The sequence below is a fragment of the Podarcis melisellensis genome (genome assembly GCF_964234715.1).
Source record: "Podarcis melisellensis genome assembly, chromosome: 8".
Lineage (NCBI taxonomy): Eukaryota > Metazoa > Chordata > Lepidosauria > Squamata > Lacertidae > Podarcis > Podarcis melisellensis.
Window position 1 is genome coordinate 15,111,172 of NC_138540.1, and position 14,446 is coordinate 15,125,617.

Consider the following 14,446-nt stretch of genomic DNA (forward strand, 5'->3'; position numbering starts at 1 on the left):
AGCCCATTAACCTTAAATATCTGTCTCATGTGTCTTTATTTCCACTGGGGGGCGAGGCAGGAACTCACCACGCAACTACATTTACCACCTTGAGCTCCTTAGAGGTGAGATAGAAACAGAGCGAGTAAATAATGATGGAAACACGCACAAAACAAACCGAAACAGCAGCTCAAGGGACTTTTGGGGGATGAAGGAGGATTGGCTCGCTTACCCGATACCACACTATTTCCCGCATCCTGCCATCCGTCTTGAAGTTGCATTTCAAAGTGACGGCATCCCCTACCACCACAGGTGGGAGCGGCTCGATGCTGACCGTCAGGTAACCTGGGACACAAGAAAAGATGGAAGAAGACAGGTGAGAATGCGAGAACCACCTTGAAAGGTTTCTGCTCTCTCTCTCGGGAGCTCTTGACGTCGATGGGCTGCTGGAACCTCAGTTGCCCCCTAGAATGAAAACCACATAAGATTTGCGGTTGTTGCTTTAGTGTAAACATGTGTGGAGTTGACCATGATCTGAAAAACAACAACAACACATAAATTATTTGGTGGCCAAGGCTTGGAGGACAAGGAAAGAATTTGGCCACTGTGAGAACAGGATGCTAGGCTAGATGGACACCCTTGGGCCTGACCTAGGTAAAGGTAAAGGGACCCCTGACCATTAGGTCCAGTTGTGGCCGACTCTGGGGTTGTGGCGCTCATCTCGCTTTATTGAATGAGGGAGCTGGCGTACAGCTTCTGGGTCATGTGGCCAGCGTGACTAAGCCGCTTCTAGCGAACCAGAGCAGCACACAGAAATGCCGTTTACCTTCCTGCCCGAGCAGTACCTATTTATCTACTTGCACTTTGACGTGCTTTCGACTTGCCAGGTTGGCAGGAGCAGGGACCGAGCAACGGGAGCTCACCCTGTCGTGGGGATTCGAACCGCCGACCTTCTGATCGGCAAGTCCTACGTTCTGTGGTTTAACCCACATCACCAACCCTTGTCTTGGGGTTTATATACCGCCCTATATCTGGGGGTCTCAGGGTGGTTCACCCACGGCAACACAATACCTCCTCAGCTTAGCTTCCCATAGCCCAGGTCAGGGCCAGATTTAGGTTTGATGAGGCCCTAAGCTACTGAAGGTAATGGGGCCCTTTATATGTCCAGCTGTCCTTTGTCAACAACAAATTGTCACTGTTTTTTGTGTTGAATATTTTAGGGAGCAGGCGAGCAGGCGGGGCCCATTACTTACATCATAGGAGCCTACACAACACAAAACACTGTTGCTGCATGTAGGTTTTATTATATTTGTTGTTTATCTTGTATTTTAGAAATGTACATCCATTTTTCCCCCTTTAAAATTTTTTTGGGCCCCCAAGAGAGTGGAGCCCTAAGCTTGTTTAGCTTATACAGTGGTACCTTGGGTTAAGAACTTAATTCATTTTGGAGGTCCATTCTTAACCTGAAACTGTTCTTAACCTGAGGTACCACTTTAGCTAATGGGGCCTCCCGCTGCCGCCGCGCGATTTCTGTTCTCATTCTGGAGCAAAGTTCTTAACCCGAGGTACTATTTCTGGATTAGCGGAGTCTGTAACCTGAAGCGTCTGTAACCTGAAGCGTCTGTAACCAGAGGTACCACTGTATGTATATATGGCATTGGCCCAGGTACGTAACTGCCTCTCCACCAAACCAGCCCTTACAACATTTTCCAAAGGACTCAGCAAGATTAATTAAGAAGCGAGAGAAAACACAGATCACTGATTTAAAAAATAAAAAAGGAATTAGCCCCCAGCTGCCACTGTTCGCTCTCCCCGCCGCCTCCCACCAACATCCATTCCTCTCATTGCGTCCAGTGCTGGACGCCGGATCCTTCATTAACGTGATGCTTCATTACTCCAAACAGCTCCATCCGTCTCACTCCCCTCTCAGCGAGGACGGTTATGCCTCGCCTATTAAGATACATTTAGCAAAATAAGCTGCGATATTTAAGAATTAGACATGGCCATGGGAGGGATTTATTGCCGGAGATCTGTCTCCATCAAGACGTGTTAGATGCTCCAGTAGTGTTATAAAAGGCTGGGGAAAGAGATATCCCACAGATTCTGGCAGAGAGTCGCGGGCGCTGCTGAGGAGCAGATTCAAAGAGACGAACCAAAACCCTCGGGGAACAGGTGGTGGGGCTCAGAGCTTCCCAGTCCCCATGGGGAGGATGCTTACTGGGAGACAAGACTGATCTCGTTGACAGTTTTCCTTAAGGCAACAATGCTAATGGTTAATTCAAGTGGTTTTTTTGAAATAACATCACCCATCGGTTCATGAAAAAGGAAGAGGCATTTGAAAATTATCCAAGGGGAAGCTCAGTATTCTCTACACGGACTGGCAAGCAATGGCTCTCCAGGGTTTGAGGCAGAGGGGTGTCACGATTCGAACCCGGGACCTCCTGCTTGCAAGGCAGATACTCTGCGGCTGACCTATGGCCCTTCCCATTCCAGTGACGTTCTTGTGGGCAATGAAGCAGGTTTGTCTTATGGTCAAGGGGGCAGAGAGGTGCTTGGGAGCGACCTTCCACTCTACATCTCACTGGTGATCCCAGTGAGAAACTGGGCAAAGGTCAGGGATGATGAGAGTTACAGCAGAGCAACACCCGGAGAATAGGAAATCTCCTATCCCCAAATTAAAGGAAGGCAGAGTTGTGATTGTGGGAATATTCAAGGTAGCAGGAGAGGATATATTGTTTATTAATATCCTTCCTAATTTGTGCCAGCAAGTTACTTTACTTAGCAGAGTTTACATTTCCCTTCTGCCGCACAGCAGGTAGCTGGTTGCAGGCTTGTGTAAGCCTCTCACTATTAGGTTCCTGATAAGTTCCCTTATATCCTTCTTAAAAGAATAAACAAACTTGTGTGAGTTTCTTAAGACAATACGCAATTCATTCCGGCTTGTCCAGATTGAAATGTGTTCTAATATTTTCCTGGTTAAAGGTAAAGGTAAAGGAACTCCTGACCATTAGGTCCAGTCGCGGACGACTCTGGGGTTGTGCGCTCATCTTGCTCTATAGGCCAAGAGAGCTGGCGTTTATCCGCAGACAGCTTCCAGGTCATGTGGCCAGCAGGACTAAACCGCTTCTGGCGAACCAGAGCAGTGCACAAAAACGCTGTTTACCTTCCCGCCGGAGTGGTACCTATTTATCTACTTGCACTTTGACGTGATTTCGAACTTCTAGGTGGGCAGGAGCACGGACTGAGCAATGGGAGCTCACCCCGTCGTGGGGATTCAAACCGCCGACATTCCAATCGGCAAGCCCTAGGCTCTGTGGTTTAGCACCACATGGACTGCAAGCATGCAGTCACTAGTTTTGTATATGTTTGAAACTTTAAGCCTAAAGCCTGCCTTCAGGGATCACACTGTGCTCTGCTGTGTAGCTTTCTTTTTACTGCTTATGAATGAGACTGTGGTGTCTTTATTCTTTTAGGAGGGATTCAAGGGGTCTTAACTAGGAAAATGGACGCGGGTGGTGCTGTACCTCGGGTTAAGTACTTAATTCGTTCCAGAGGTCCGTTCTTAACCTGAAACTGTTCTTAACCTGAAGCACCACTTTAGCTAATGGGGACTCCTGCTGCCGCCGCGCCGCTGGAGCATGATTTCTGTTCTCATCCTGAAGCAAAGTTCTTAACCCGAGGTACTATTCCTGGGTTAGCAGAGTCTGTAACCTGAAGCATATCTAACCCGAGGTACCACTGTACCTGACATTTAGAAGACATCTGAAGGCTGTTCCCTGTTCAGGGAAGTTTTTAATGTGTGACATTTTAATGTATTTTTGATCTTTGATGGACGGGGTATAAATAAAAAGTTGTTGTTGTTGTTGTTGTTATTGATTATTATTATTATTATTATTATTATTATTATTATTATTATTATTCTGGCCCCTCCCAAAGGTTGCTCTGGTAGGGTAGGCATGGGGGAAGGAAGGTTAAGTGGGAAGCAATTGGGTTTTTAAAATAAAAATAAAATAAAATAAAATAGTTTTTCCAGTGAAGGGCCCAAGTTGCCAGTGCGACTCTTGACAGCTGTGGAAAAGCACTTTGAGGGAAGTGCATTATGGATTACAGACAAGGCAATCGTCTCTTTGCCACTTCCCTTTGGCCTGCCAGGTGAGTGGCTGGGATTGCAGAACGAAGGGAAGGCAAAAGGTTTTTATCTCTTTTTCAGAGCGGGCAAGAGACCCACAACAAGGCCCTTTTAATCAATAACATAGTGGCAAATTCTGCCTTGGTCAGACTCCACCTGGAATCCTGCATCTAGTTCTGGGCACCCCAGTATAAGAAGGATATCAACAAATTGGAATGTGTACAGAGGAGGGTGACTGAGGTGAACAAGGGCATGAAAACCAAGTCTGATGGGGAACAGGTGAGAGAGTCTGCGTATGTTTAGCCTAGAGAAGAGAAGGCTGAGAGGTGATACGAGAGCCATCTTCAAATATCTGAAGGTCTGTCTCATGAGCATAGCTGTCAACTTACAGATTTGAAAATAAGGGACAAGCGGCCTCGAAAATAAGGGATCAGCAGCCAAAATAAGGGATTTTCAGGGCACAGGTATGTTTGAGCCAAAGGCAGAAAGCCCAGCCAGCAGCCAAACGAAGCCTCAAGCAGTGGTTCCCACAGCGCAGCAACCCAGCAAAGGGGATGCAGCAAGGAAAACCACGTCACCTCTCTGTGGGAAGCGCTGAGCAAAGGCATGCAAGCTCCACCCCCCAGTCATTCTTAGACTCCTTATTGGGTGAGCAGTGCAGCCAAGCAACACAGTTGGAGCCTCCCTCCTCCCTGGCCAGCAGGGAGGGAGGGAGAGGAGCTGCTTCCTTTGAAACCCAGGAAATTTAAGGGACATCATCAGTAAGGGACAGCAGCGGGACACGGTGCTGGGATAAGGGAGTTTCCCGCCAAATAAGGGACGGTTGACAGCTATGCTCATGAGAGATGGAGTAGGCTTGATTTCTCCTGTTCCAGAGGGGAGGACCTGAATGAATGGATAAAAGGAAGGAGATTACAGGAGCTGCTCAATAGTGGAATGGACTTCCTTGGACTCTCCTTCATTGGAGGTTTTTAAACAAAGGCTGGATTGCCATCTGCCATGGTTGCTTCAGTTGAGATTCCTAAATTGCAGGGAGTTGGACTAGATGCCTCTTGGTGTGTCCCTTCCAGCTCTCCAATTCTTTGATTATAAATTCAGAAGTGCAGGGTCCCTCCACGATTGTGACAGCCGTGCCCCCTTGAGGCCACGCTCCCATTCGAAGATGATACAACCATAATTAGGGATCTATTGTCAACAATCAGTGCAGATCTCCACTTGTTGCCTTTCAGCTAGATGTATTATTTTTCTGGACACATACACGGGCAAATGATTTGGAGTTCTTGAATATTTTCCTTTTTCCTGTGCTATCCTTGAAGCACAACTGTTCATAACAGGATTTGCATTTCATTATATTGAAAGTGATGCACTTTGCATTTCCTGGGTTCCTAAACACTCAGCATTGAAACATACAGAACAACAACTCCTCTGTAGAACACCATGCACTTTCTCAAGAGTGACCCTAGGAGCTCATCTTCAGTAGTTGACTCACCTCCTTCCTCCCCAATTGTCTCCAGTCAACACAAAGGATAAGGCTACTTCTACTTAGTGGCTGAAAAACTCCCCTTTCCACTAAGCTGAAGGGCTTTGAAAGATGATTGGGCAAATTCCTGGAGGAGAAGGCTATCAATGCCTACGAGCCAAACTAGCTATGTTCTGCCTCTCATAAGCATCTGGGTAGGCCACTGTGAGAACAGGATGCTGGACTAGATGGGCCAGATCCAGCAAGCTTTTCACATTGCTGTTATGGGTTTGGAGGAAGGTAGATCCAACCTTCCTTTTCAAAAGTGCCAATACTTTCATGGAAAGGTAGATAAAGGTAAAGGGACCCCTGACCATTAGGTCCAGTCGTGGCGGACTCTGGGGTTGCGATGCTCATCTCGCTTTATTGGCCGAGGGAGCCAGCGTACAGCCTCCGGGTCATGTGGCCAGCATGACTAAGCTGCTTCTGGCGAACCAGAGCAGCGCATGGAAACGCCATTTACCTTCCCGCTGGAGTGGTACCTATTTATCTACTTGCACTTTGACGGGCTTTTGAACTGCTAGGTTGGCAGGAGCAGGGACCGAGCAACGGGAGCTCACCCCGTTGTGGGAATTTGAACCGCCAACCTTCTGATTGGCAAGTCCCAGGCTCTGGGGTTTAACCCACAGTGCTACCCACGTCCTGGAGAGGTATCAAACAGTTTTTACGAATCCTGAATACTAAGGAGACAGCAAGTAAACACACAGCTAATACGATCTCACTTGGCGGGGGGAGAGAATCTGTCTGCACCACTCTGCCAGGAAGTCCTCTTAGACCTGTACCCTCCCTGGTAACCCCATCATCCTGTTGAAAAGCAAATTGGCTCTCTTGTCACCGTAATCCATGATGGAACCTCAACAGGGCTTATTTCTGAGAGATCCCACTTCACTCTACGCAATTTCCATCTCCGCGCCGAGGAAATGACACGGGAGCAGGCAACAGAGGCGTTCTTTGAGAAATGTAAATAATTTCTTAATGGAACTGTCATGGGGTGGGGGCGGGGGGAGGGAAGAAAGCTCAGATTAATGCATGGCAAAGAATGAAGAGGTTGGAAGAGGAACGGGTTCTTACAGAGAGAGGGCACCTGGAGAAGGGTGCAGGGAGAGGTGAGCAGTGGAACAAACACATTCCAGACTGCTTGTTGGCCAAGGGGCATGTCTGTTCACAAAGATAGGATAATGAGGGGTGTTGGGTCCTTCCATTTTAAAAATAACCATATTGATAGAGTTTAAAAGTCCAGGTTGAAAAGCCGTCTGCCTCACCTGATGAAGGGGGATGTAGCGACTCTCCTACGAAGGCAAGGTTGCAACATCTGGGGCTTTTTAGCTGAGGAAAGGTGAGGAAGAGGCAACGTGATAAATGTTTATAAAACTCTCCGTGGCATGGAAAGAGTGGACATGGGAAAGTTTTTCTCCCTCTCATATAATACTAGAACTCAGGGGCTTCCAATTGAAGCTAAATTCTCGAAGATTCAGGACAGATAAAAAGGACTTCTTCATGCAGCAGGGAGTGGAACTGCGGAACTCACTTCCACAGGAGGTAATCATTAGCCACCAACTTGGATAGCATTAGAGGAGGAGAAGACAAATTCAAAGAAGAGAGAGCTATCGGTGGCTACTGAGGGGAGAGTTGCTCTTGCAACTTGCTTGCTGGTTTTACATGGGCATCTGGGTGGCTACTGTGAGAATGACCGCTCCCCGCATAAAACGGGGGGCGCCCTTTGTGTGGATCTGGAGCGGCTCCAACAGCATAGGCTTGGCTTTGCCTTCCCACAGGTGGGATACCTGGAGGTCTCCGCCTACCTCAGTCAGTTGTCCAATCCTGCCTGGGGGATGCGTTGCCAAGGAGACCAGGCCAGGTAGGGGAGGGACCACCTGCCCACACAATAGAGGGAGGATCTTACCTGGAAATCCTCACTTGGCTTCAGAGCTTCTCCCACCCTACCCACCCTCAGTTAAGTCTTATCTTGCAGGTGAACTTTTCTTCACAGGTATGCGGGCGCTGCTACGTCAAGGTCGCTGTTAAAGGGCCAGAAAGGAATTCTGCATTGGCAGGTTTTGCCTTTCCCGTAGCAAAACGTCACAACTTTGGCGGTATCAGGCCTTGGGTGGAATCCTTTAGTGTGGTGTAGTGGTTAAGAGCGGTAGTCTTGTAATCTGGGGAACTGGGTTCGAGTCGCCGCTCCTCCACATGCAGCTGCTGGGTGACCTTGGGCTAGTCACACTTCTTTGAAGTCTCTCAGCCCCACTCACCCCACAGAGTGTTTGTTGTGGGGGAGGAAGGGAAAGGAGAATGTTAGCCGCTTTGAGACTCCTGAAGGGGAGTGAAAGGCGGGATATCAAATCCAAACTCTTCTTCTTCTTCTCTTTGCAGCGGCGATACCAGGGTTCCCCGTTAAAGGGGTTTCTTAGGGGAGGCTTTGACCGTATGCCGAGAGGTCGTCATTGGTCTCCCCTGTGGGGGCGGCGTAACGGGGGCGGCTATCTCTGCTTGAACATATGTTCTCCAGAGCCGGCCCATCCCCCCCCCACTGCATAACCCTGATGTTCCCTAGGTCCCCGGCTGTGGACTGGGGAGGGATAACGCCCAATGCCTGAGCCAAGGTCTACCCACATCTGAAATATAATAAAGTTGTGGCCAATTTGATCCCAGAGCACGTTGTCTTGAGGCGTTATTCCACATGACGGGGGGTGCCCGGGGATTGGGGGACTCCACCTGTCCACGCAAAAGGGTGCTGGTCCATATGGGTCCATATTGGCCCATCCATTTAGGCTCTTCTTACATGCTTATGCTCTTAACCTTCAGGCCCTGCTGCTTTCCAGACAACAGATCCCATCATCCCTGGCCACTGGTCTATGCTGGTTGGAGTTGTAGTTCAACAATATATTGGAGGCCACAGACTGTCCAACCCTAAACTAGACCTTTACTTCCCCTACATACTTCTACCATAACATTGACCATCACTTGCCTTCATTGCCCTCCATCGCAACTCTGACCATCACTTGCCTTTGCTGCCCTTAGCTATTTCTGTCAGAATTCTGCCTTCATTTAATTCAAGGGTAGAGAAAACCACAACTCCCATCACCATCTCTGACCATCAGCCAAGCTAATTTTAAGGAAATAGGGCCTTTCAAGTTAGTCCTCATCAACTTGCCAAGTAGCGTGTTGGACTGCTAGACTCCTGTCAATCCCCTTCTCCAGAACAGAAGCACACAGGCTGAATCCCAGCCAGATATCCCTCAGGCCTTCATGAACGGCCAAGTTTCCGCCATGCCTTCCAAGGAACTCTGGCACTGAAAGGTGTTGGGTAGATAAGATGCAGGAGGGGAAGAAAGAAAAAACAACCTGCTTTCCATTCATATCCAATATTTGTTTACGTGTCTTCTTTCAGCACAGAAATTACTGCTCCAGCTCCAGTGACAGACCCTTTTCATTAACTGCCCACAAGCCTGGGATCCCTGGTGGCATTGACACCAACCAATCAGGGAAGAGCTTCAAAGCCTTTAAGGCACAGAAGCCTGATTCTGGCAGGAAGACTATCTGTGAATGACAGGCGAGGGACAGTTTAATGACAGCCTCCAGCATGCCCAACTGGGACTGTCTGGTTGGCACACAGCAGGGCCTTTTTGGGTGTGGTTCCCTTGTTGTGAAATGTCCTCCCTAGTGACTTCTGGGAGGAATTTGAAAGCAATCCTGTTTACCCAGTCATTAGACAGCTGGGTAAAACTCTTCCTGGAAACCCGGTAATCACCGGGTGGAAGAATGTTGCGAACTGTGATTCCTTTAAGAATGTTTTAAAACTGACAGTGCTTTTTAGATCTTTTTAATTGTAACTGTTTATAGAATGTTTCGGCTGTTTAAGAATTATTTTGGTTTTAATTGAGTTTGCTTGCTACACCACTGGTTGAATGGCCACCTGCCAGGGCACCTGTACCTGGGATTCCTGCACCTCAGTGGGTTGGGCGAATTAACCCTTGGGGGTTGCCTTCCAAACTATGATTCTTCCTCAGTGAGTCCTGTACCAGAGCAAAAGATGGGTGAATGAGAAAACACGATGCAATGGTGAAGAGAAGCAGCAGTTCCAGGGGGCTCTTCTTCTTAGCGGGGTCCCTGTTGGGAAATAGATGCCCAGTACAGATGCCTGCTTCAGACCATATTCAGATGGTGACAGCAGCCACAAAATTAAAAGACTCCTGCTTCTTGGGAGAAAAGCAATGACAAACCTAGACAGCATCTTAAAAAGTAGAGACATCACCTTGGCAACAAAGGTCCATATAGTAAAAGCTATGGTTTTCCCAGTAGTGATGTATGGAAGTGAGAGCTGGACCATAAAGAAGGCAGATCGCCGAAGAATTGATGCTTTTGAATTATGGTGCTGGAGGAGACTCTTGAGAGTCCCATGGACTGCAAGAAGATCAAACTTATCCATTCTGAAGGAAATCAGCCCTGAGTGCTCACTGGAAGGACAGATCCTGAAGCTGAGGCTCCAATACTTTGGCCACCTCATGAGAAGAGAAGACTCCCTGGAAAAGACCCTGATGTTGGGAAAGATGGAGGGCACAAGGAGAAGGGGACGACAGAGGATGAGATGGTTGGATAGTGTGTTCGAAGCTACCAGCATGAGTTTGACAAAACTGCGGGAGGCAGTGGAAGACAGAAGTGCCTGGCATGTTCTGGTCCATGGGGTCATGAAGAGTTGGACATGACTAAACGACAACAACAACATCGACACAGATGCCCACTATGACTGCCTTCAAAACAACAAGCCTAACAAGGAATCCAAAGCGAATTATTCCTACACTGGTGGAATTTTTAGATCTATATTTTTGTTAACACCAAACCCTGTGACTCGTGGAGGCAGTCAGGGAAAAAAAAATATATAGAATCTCGTGCGCTCTAATCTCGATTTCACACCCCTGCGCTGCTCAGCTGGGAAAGAAAGCGTTTAGCTCGGGCTGATTGCGGTGGATACAGACAGCAGCTTTTGTTTATTTTCTCCTCTCTCCCCCCCTTCCCTTCATCTGAGAAAGTGCCAAAATGCCCAAGGGGGGGAGGGAATCTGAAACAAATTGCTTACCTACTGGATTGGAAGACAGACAAGTTGTCTTCCAAGACAAACTAGCCCAGAAGAGAAAATATTGGGGAAAGAAAGAAAGCTTGGCCAGTGGCCAGATCTGCTTCCTCTAGGTGCAAATATTTCATTTTTCCTCCCCATCCCTTTTTTTTTTTAGTGATCCTCTAGATACCTTCTCATCAAATTTGGTAAATTCATGGCAGAGAAGGCCTACTGAAAGGATATTGTCCAGAATAGCTAAATTAGAGGTGGAGATTTTTTTTGCACTTGGAGTAAGTATCATGCAAGAGAGAAGAGTGCTCTCATGCTTGGGTCCTTCACATGTGGACATCTGGACTAGGTGGGCCCCAATTTGCCCTGATCAAGCATGACTCTTCTTCTTATGCTTTTAAAATACAGACTCCAGCCCCTCCAAGTGTCCCTATTTTCCAGGGACAGTCCTGGATTTACAGAAGCCATCCCGGTTTCTGATCTGATCCCGGAAGGTCCCGCTTTTCCTTAGGATGTCCCTATTTTCATCACAGAAATGTTGGAGCCTTGTGACCCCCGAGCCAAGGTGACTAGACAAGCCTTAGAAAATATCTGAAGGCAGCCCCTGTATAATGTTTAATGTCGTATTAAGTTTTTATATACAGTGGTACCTCGGGTTCTGGAGGTCCGTTCTTAACCTGAAACTGTTCTTAACCTGAAGCACCACTTTAGCTAATGAGACCTCCTGCTGCTGCCGCACCACCGGAGCATGATTTCTGTTCTCATCCTGAAGCAAAGTTCTTAACCTGAGGTACTATTTCTGGGTTAGCGGAGTCTCTAACCTGAAGCGTATGTAACCTGAAGCGTATGTAACCTGAGGTACCACTGTATCTTGGAAGCTGCCCAAAGTGGTTGGGGCAATCCAGACAGATGAGTGGGGTGTAAATAATAAAAACCCCATGATGATAATGATGGAATAGGACGCTCCTATTTTCATTGAGGAAATGTTGGAGGGTATGGTTTTGGGGCTTTACATTTGGGCATCTGGTTGGCTACTGTGAGAACAGGAGGCGGGACTAGCATGATCCAGCAAGAGTCATTTGATGCTCTTAAAATACAGATTCTGAGCCTTTAGCCTCATCATCACATCCCTCCTTTTCATAGCACCCACCCTGTTATCAACATTAAAGAAGTATCACATAGTAGCAGCAGTAACACGTACCTGCGGCAGTAACAAGTATTTTTGCACCCCAGAGAGGAGAGATACAGACAGAACTCCCCCCACTTTTTTAAAAAAGCCCACAGTTTCCCTCCCAAACTTGCAAACCTCAACAATCACAGGCTTTTAATCAGCTGCTGATAACCCCCAACCCCAGCACACCACCCCGACAGAATTGGAAAAGCAGGCATCTTATCCAACCCAGGCGCTTGGATCCACAATGAATAAGCTGAGCTGATGTGGAGTCTTATCAGAGTAAGCAGAGCAACTCAGGAGGGCCCAGACATGGCTGATATTTGCCGGCTGTTTTTTTTTTTTTTTTTAAAAAAAAGCAGCCTGCATGTTAATGAAATGTCGAGATCCAACAGAGTGAAGGCTTGCTTGCTTGTTGTTGATGCAGATAAACAGCAGCGATTGGAAGAAAGTATGGTATGCAGCCTGGGTGAAATTGCCAGTTTGGCAACAACGGGAACCGGGGAGTGGGAGATAACACACAGATTGTGTTCCATACTCTATCTGTGTGTGTGTGTGTGTTTGTGTGTGTGATATTGGGATCCACACAGTGCCAGGCTAAACTGAGGAATTCCTTTTTAAAAACTCCTTCTACCAATTGTGCTTTTAGTAAAAGCTAGAAGTTTCTCAGGGAACCGCTTGCTGGCCTTGCCAGAATTCCCACCACCGCTTGCCGCGATATATCAGCAATCACTTCCGAAATGGTGGCCGATTCATAAAGCAACGCCCTTGCTCTGAAATGGCTCTGCCCTCGGTGACATCGGCAGGTTACCAAGGCTGATTGGTGGCATAGTGTTGCGATAATCAGGCAGGAAGTTGAAGTGGCTCCCAAGTTGGTCTCTTGTCTCTTATCATCATCCTGGGGGAAAGTGACGAGTGGGGTGCCGCAGGGTTCTGTCCTGGGCCTGTTGCTGTTCAATGTCTTTATAAACGACTTGGAAGAGGGTATTGAGGGGGTGCTCATCTGATCTGTAAAAGGTAAAGGGACCCCTGACCATTAGGTCCAGTCGTGGCCGACTCTGGGGTTGTGGCGCTCATCTCACTTTATTGGCGGAGAGAGCCGGCGTACAGCTTCCGGGTCATGTGGCCAGCATGACTAAACCGCTTCTGGCGAACCAGAGCAGCATGTGGAAACACGGTTTACCTTCCTGCCAGAGTAGTACCTATTTATCTACTTGCACTTTGACGTGCTTTCGAACTGCTTGGTGGGCAGGAGCAGGGACCGAGCAACGGGAGATCACCCCGTTGCGGGGATTCGAACCGCCAACCTTCTGATCAACAAGTCCTAGGCTTTGTGGTTTAACCCACAGCGCCAGCCGCGTCCCACTTTGAGGTCTTAGATATATGTTAAATGTTCATAAGTGTACCAACCAAGCCCGTACATAGATCAGTGTGATGGGACGATGAGCTGCTTGTGCGTAAAATGCAAGTCCCTCAGAGTTTGATCAGGTTTTCAAACCTCTGCCTGTGACGGAGCCCCTCCAGCATGGCTGCGTCAATCACTAGTAGAATCCGAAAGTGGCTGCTTTCGGAAACGTTTCCAACATAAAAGCTCCTTAACGGAAACACGTCGTCTGGCCTCTCGGCGTGACAGTTTCCGTCGAGGTGTGGGTGTCCCTATAGGAGGTCCTGAGACCTCCCCACTGGTTTCGCTTGAAGCGTCTCTGAGCCATCCCTCCGACTCACTTTCCCTTGGAGTTCTTGCTCGCCCTCTACTGGTTCCCTCTTCCGCTGCTACTGCTCTCTCAACCTCAGGGAGCCTTTGCACCTGCGGCGCTTTAGATGTCAGTTCCCTGACATCCACCTCCCCTCCAGGGCCCCCTTCACCCCCTCCCGTCTCCTCTCCTACTGGCGGTGAGGAGGTAAAACCCCTGAAAGAACCTCCCTCATCTTCCGACGTCGCGAACACTTCCTTCCACTTGTTGCTGTTCCTACTCTCTAGGTACTCTTCGTCATCAGAGTCCACTCCATCTTCCAACTCCGACTCCGCGAACCCTTCCATTTCCTCTTCCTCATCGGTGGTGCCGAAATACTCCCTCCTAAACCTTGCTATAGGCTGAGGTTTCCTCGGGAACCTTTGGTGGAACGTTTCTGTTAAAACCTCGTCATTGACTTCCTCTGCACTTACCCAGGTGTTTTCTGACTCCGGTTCCCCTTCCCACGCCACCAAATACTCCACCTGATTACCCTTCCACCTGGAATCGAGGATTTCCGCTACATGGTTGCGGCGTTCCCTCTCTTCCAAGGCTGGTCCCCTGACGTGCTCCCCTTCACGTCCCCCCCTGTATGGTGACAGTAACGACCTGTGGAACACTGGGTGCAATTTCATGTGGTTGGGTAATCGGAGTTTGAAAGCTACCGGGTTGACCTGCTGAATCACCTCAAAGGGTCCCAATCTTCTGGGCCTCAGTTTCTTACAACCCCCTTTGAACGGCAACCCTTGGGTTGACAACCACACTTGATCCCCCACCCTTATGGTTTCACCTTCCCTTCTGTTCTTGTCTGCCTGCTTCTTATATTGTGCCTTGGCCCTTTCTAAGTTGA

General features: G+C 48.3%; 1 protein-coding gene across 1 annotated transcript in view; it reads right to left on the reverse strand.

The window, feature by feature from the left end:
* The window catches only part of IGSF21 (immunoglobin superfamily member 21), a 233,513-nt gene that overhangs the window by 148,032 nt on the left and 71,035 nt on the right, over positions 1-14,446 (reverse strand). Inside the window, exon 2 of the mRNA XM_081923707.1 lies at positions 212-324. Within this exon, the coding sequence (XP_081779833.1) occupies positions 212-324 (113 nt within the window). The remainder of the gene's footprint in view (positions 1-211; positions 325-14,446) is intronic.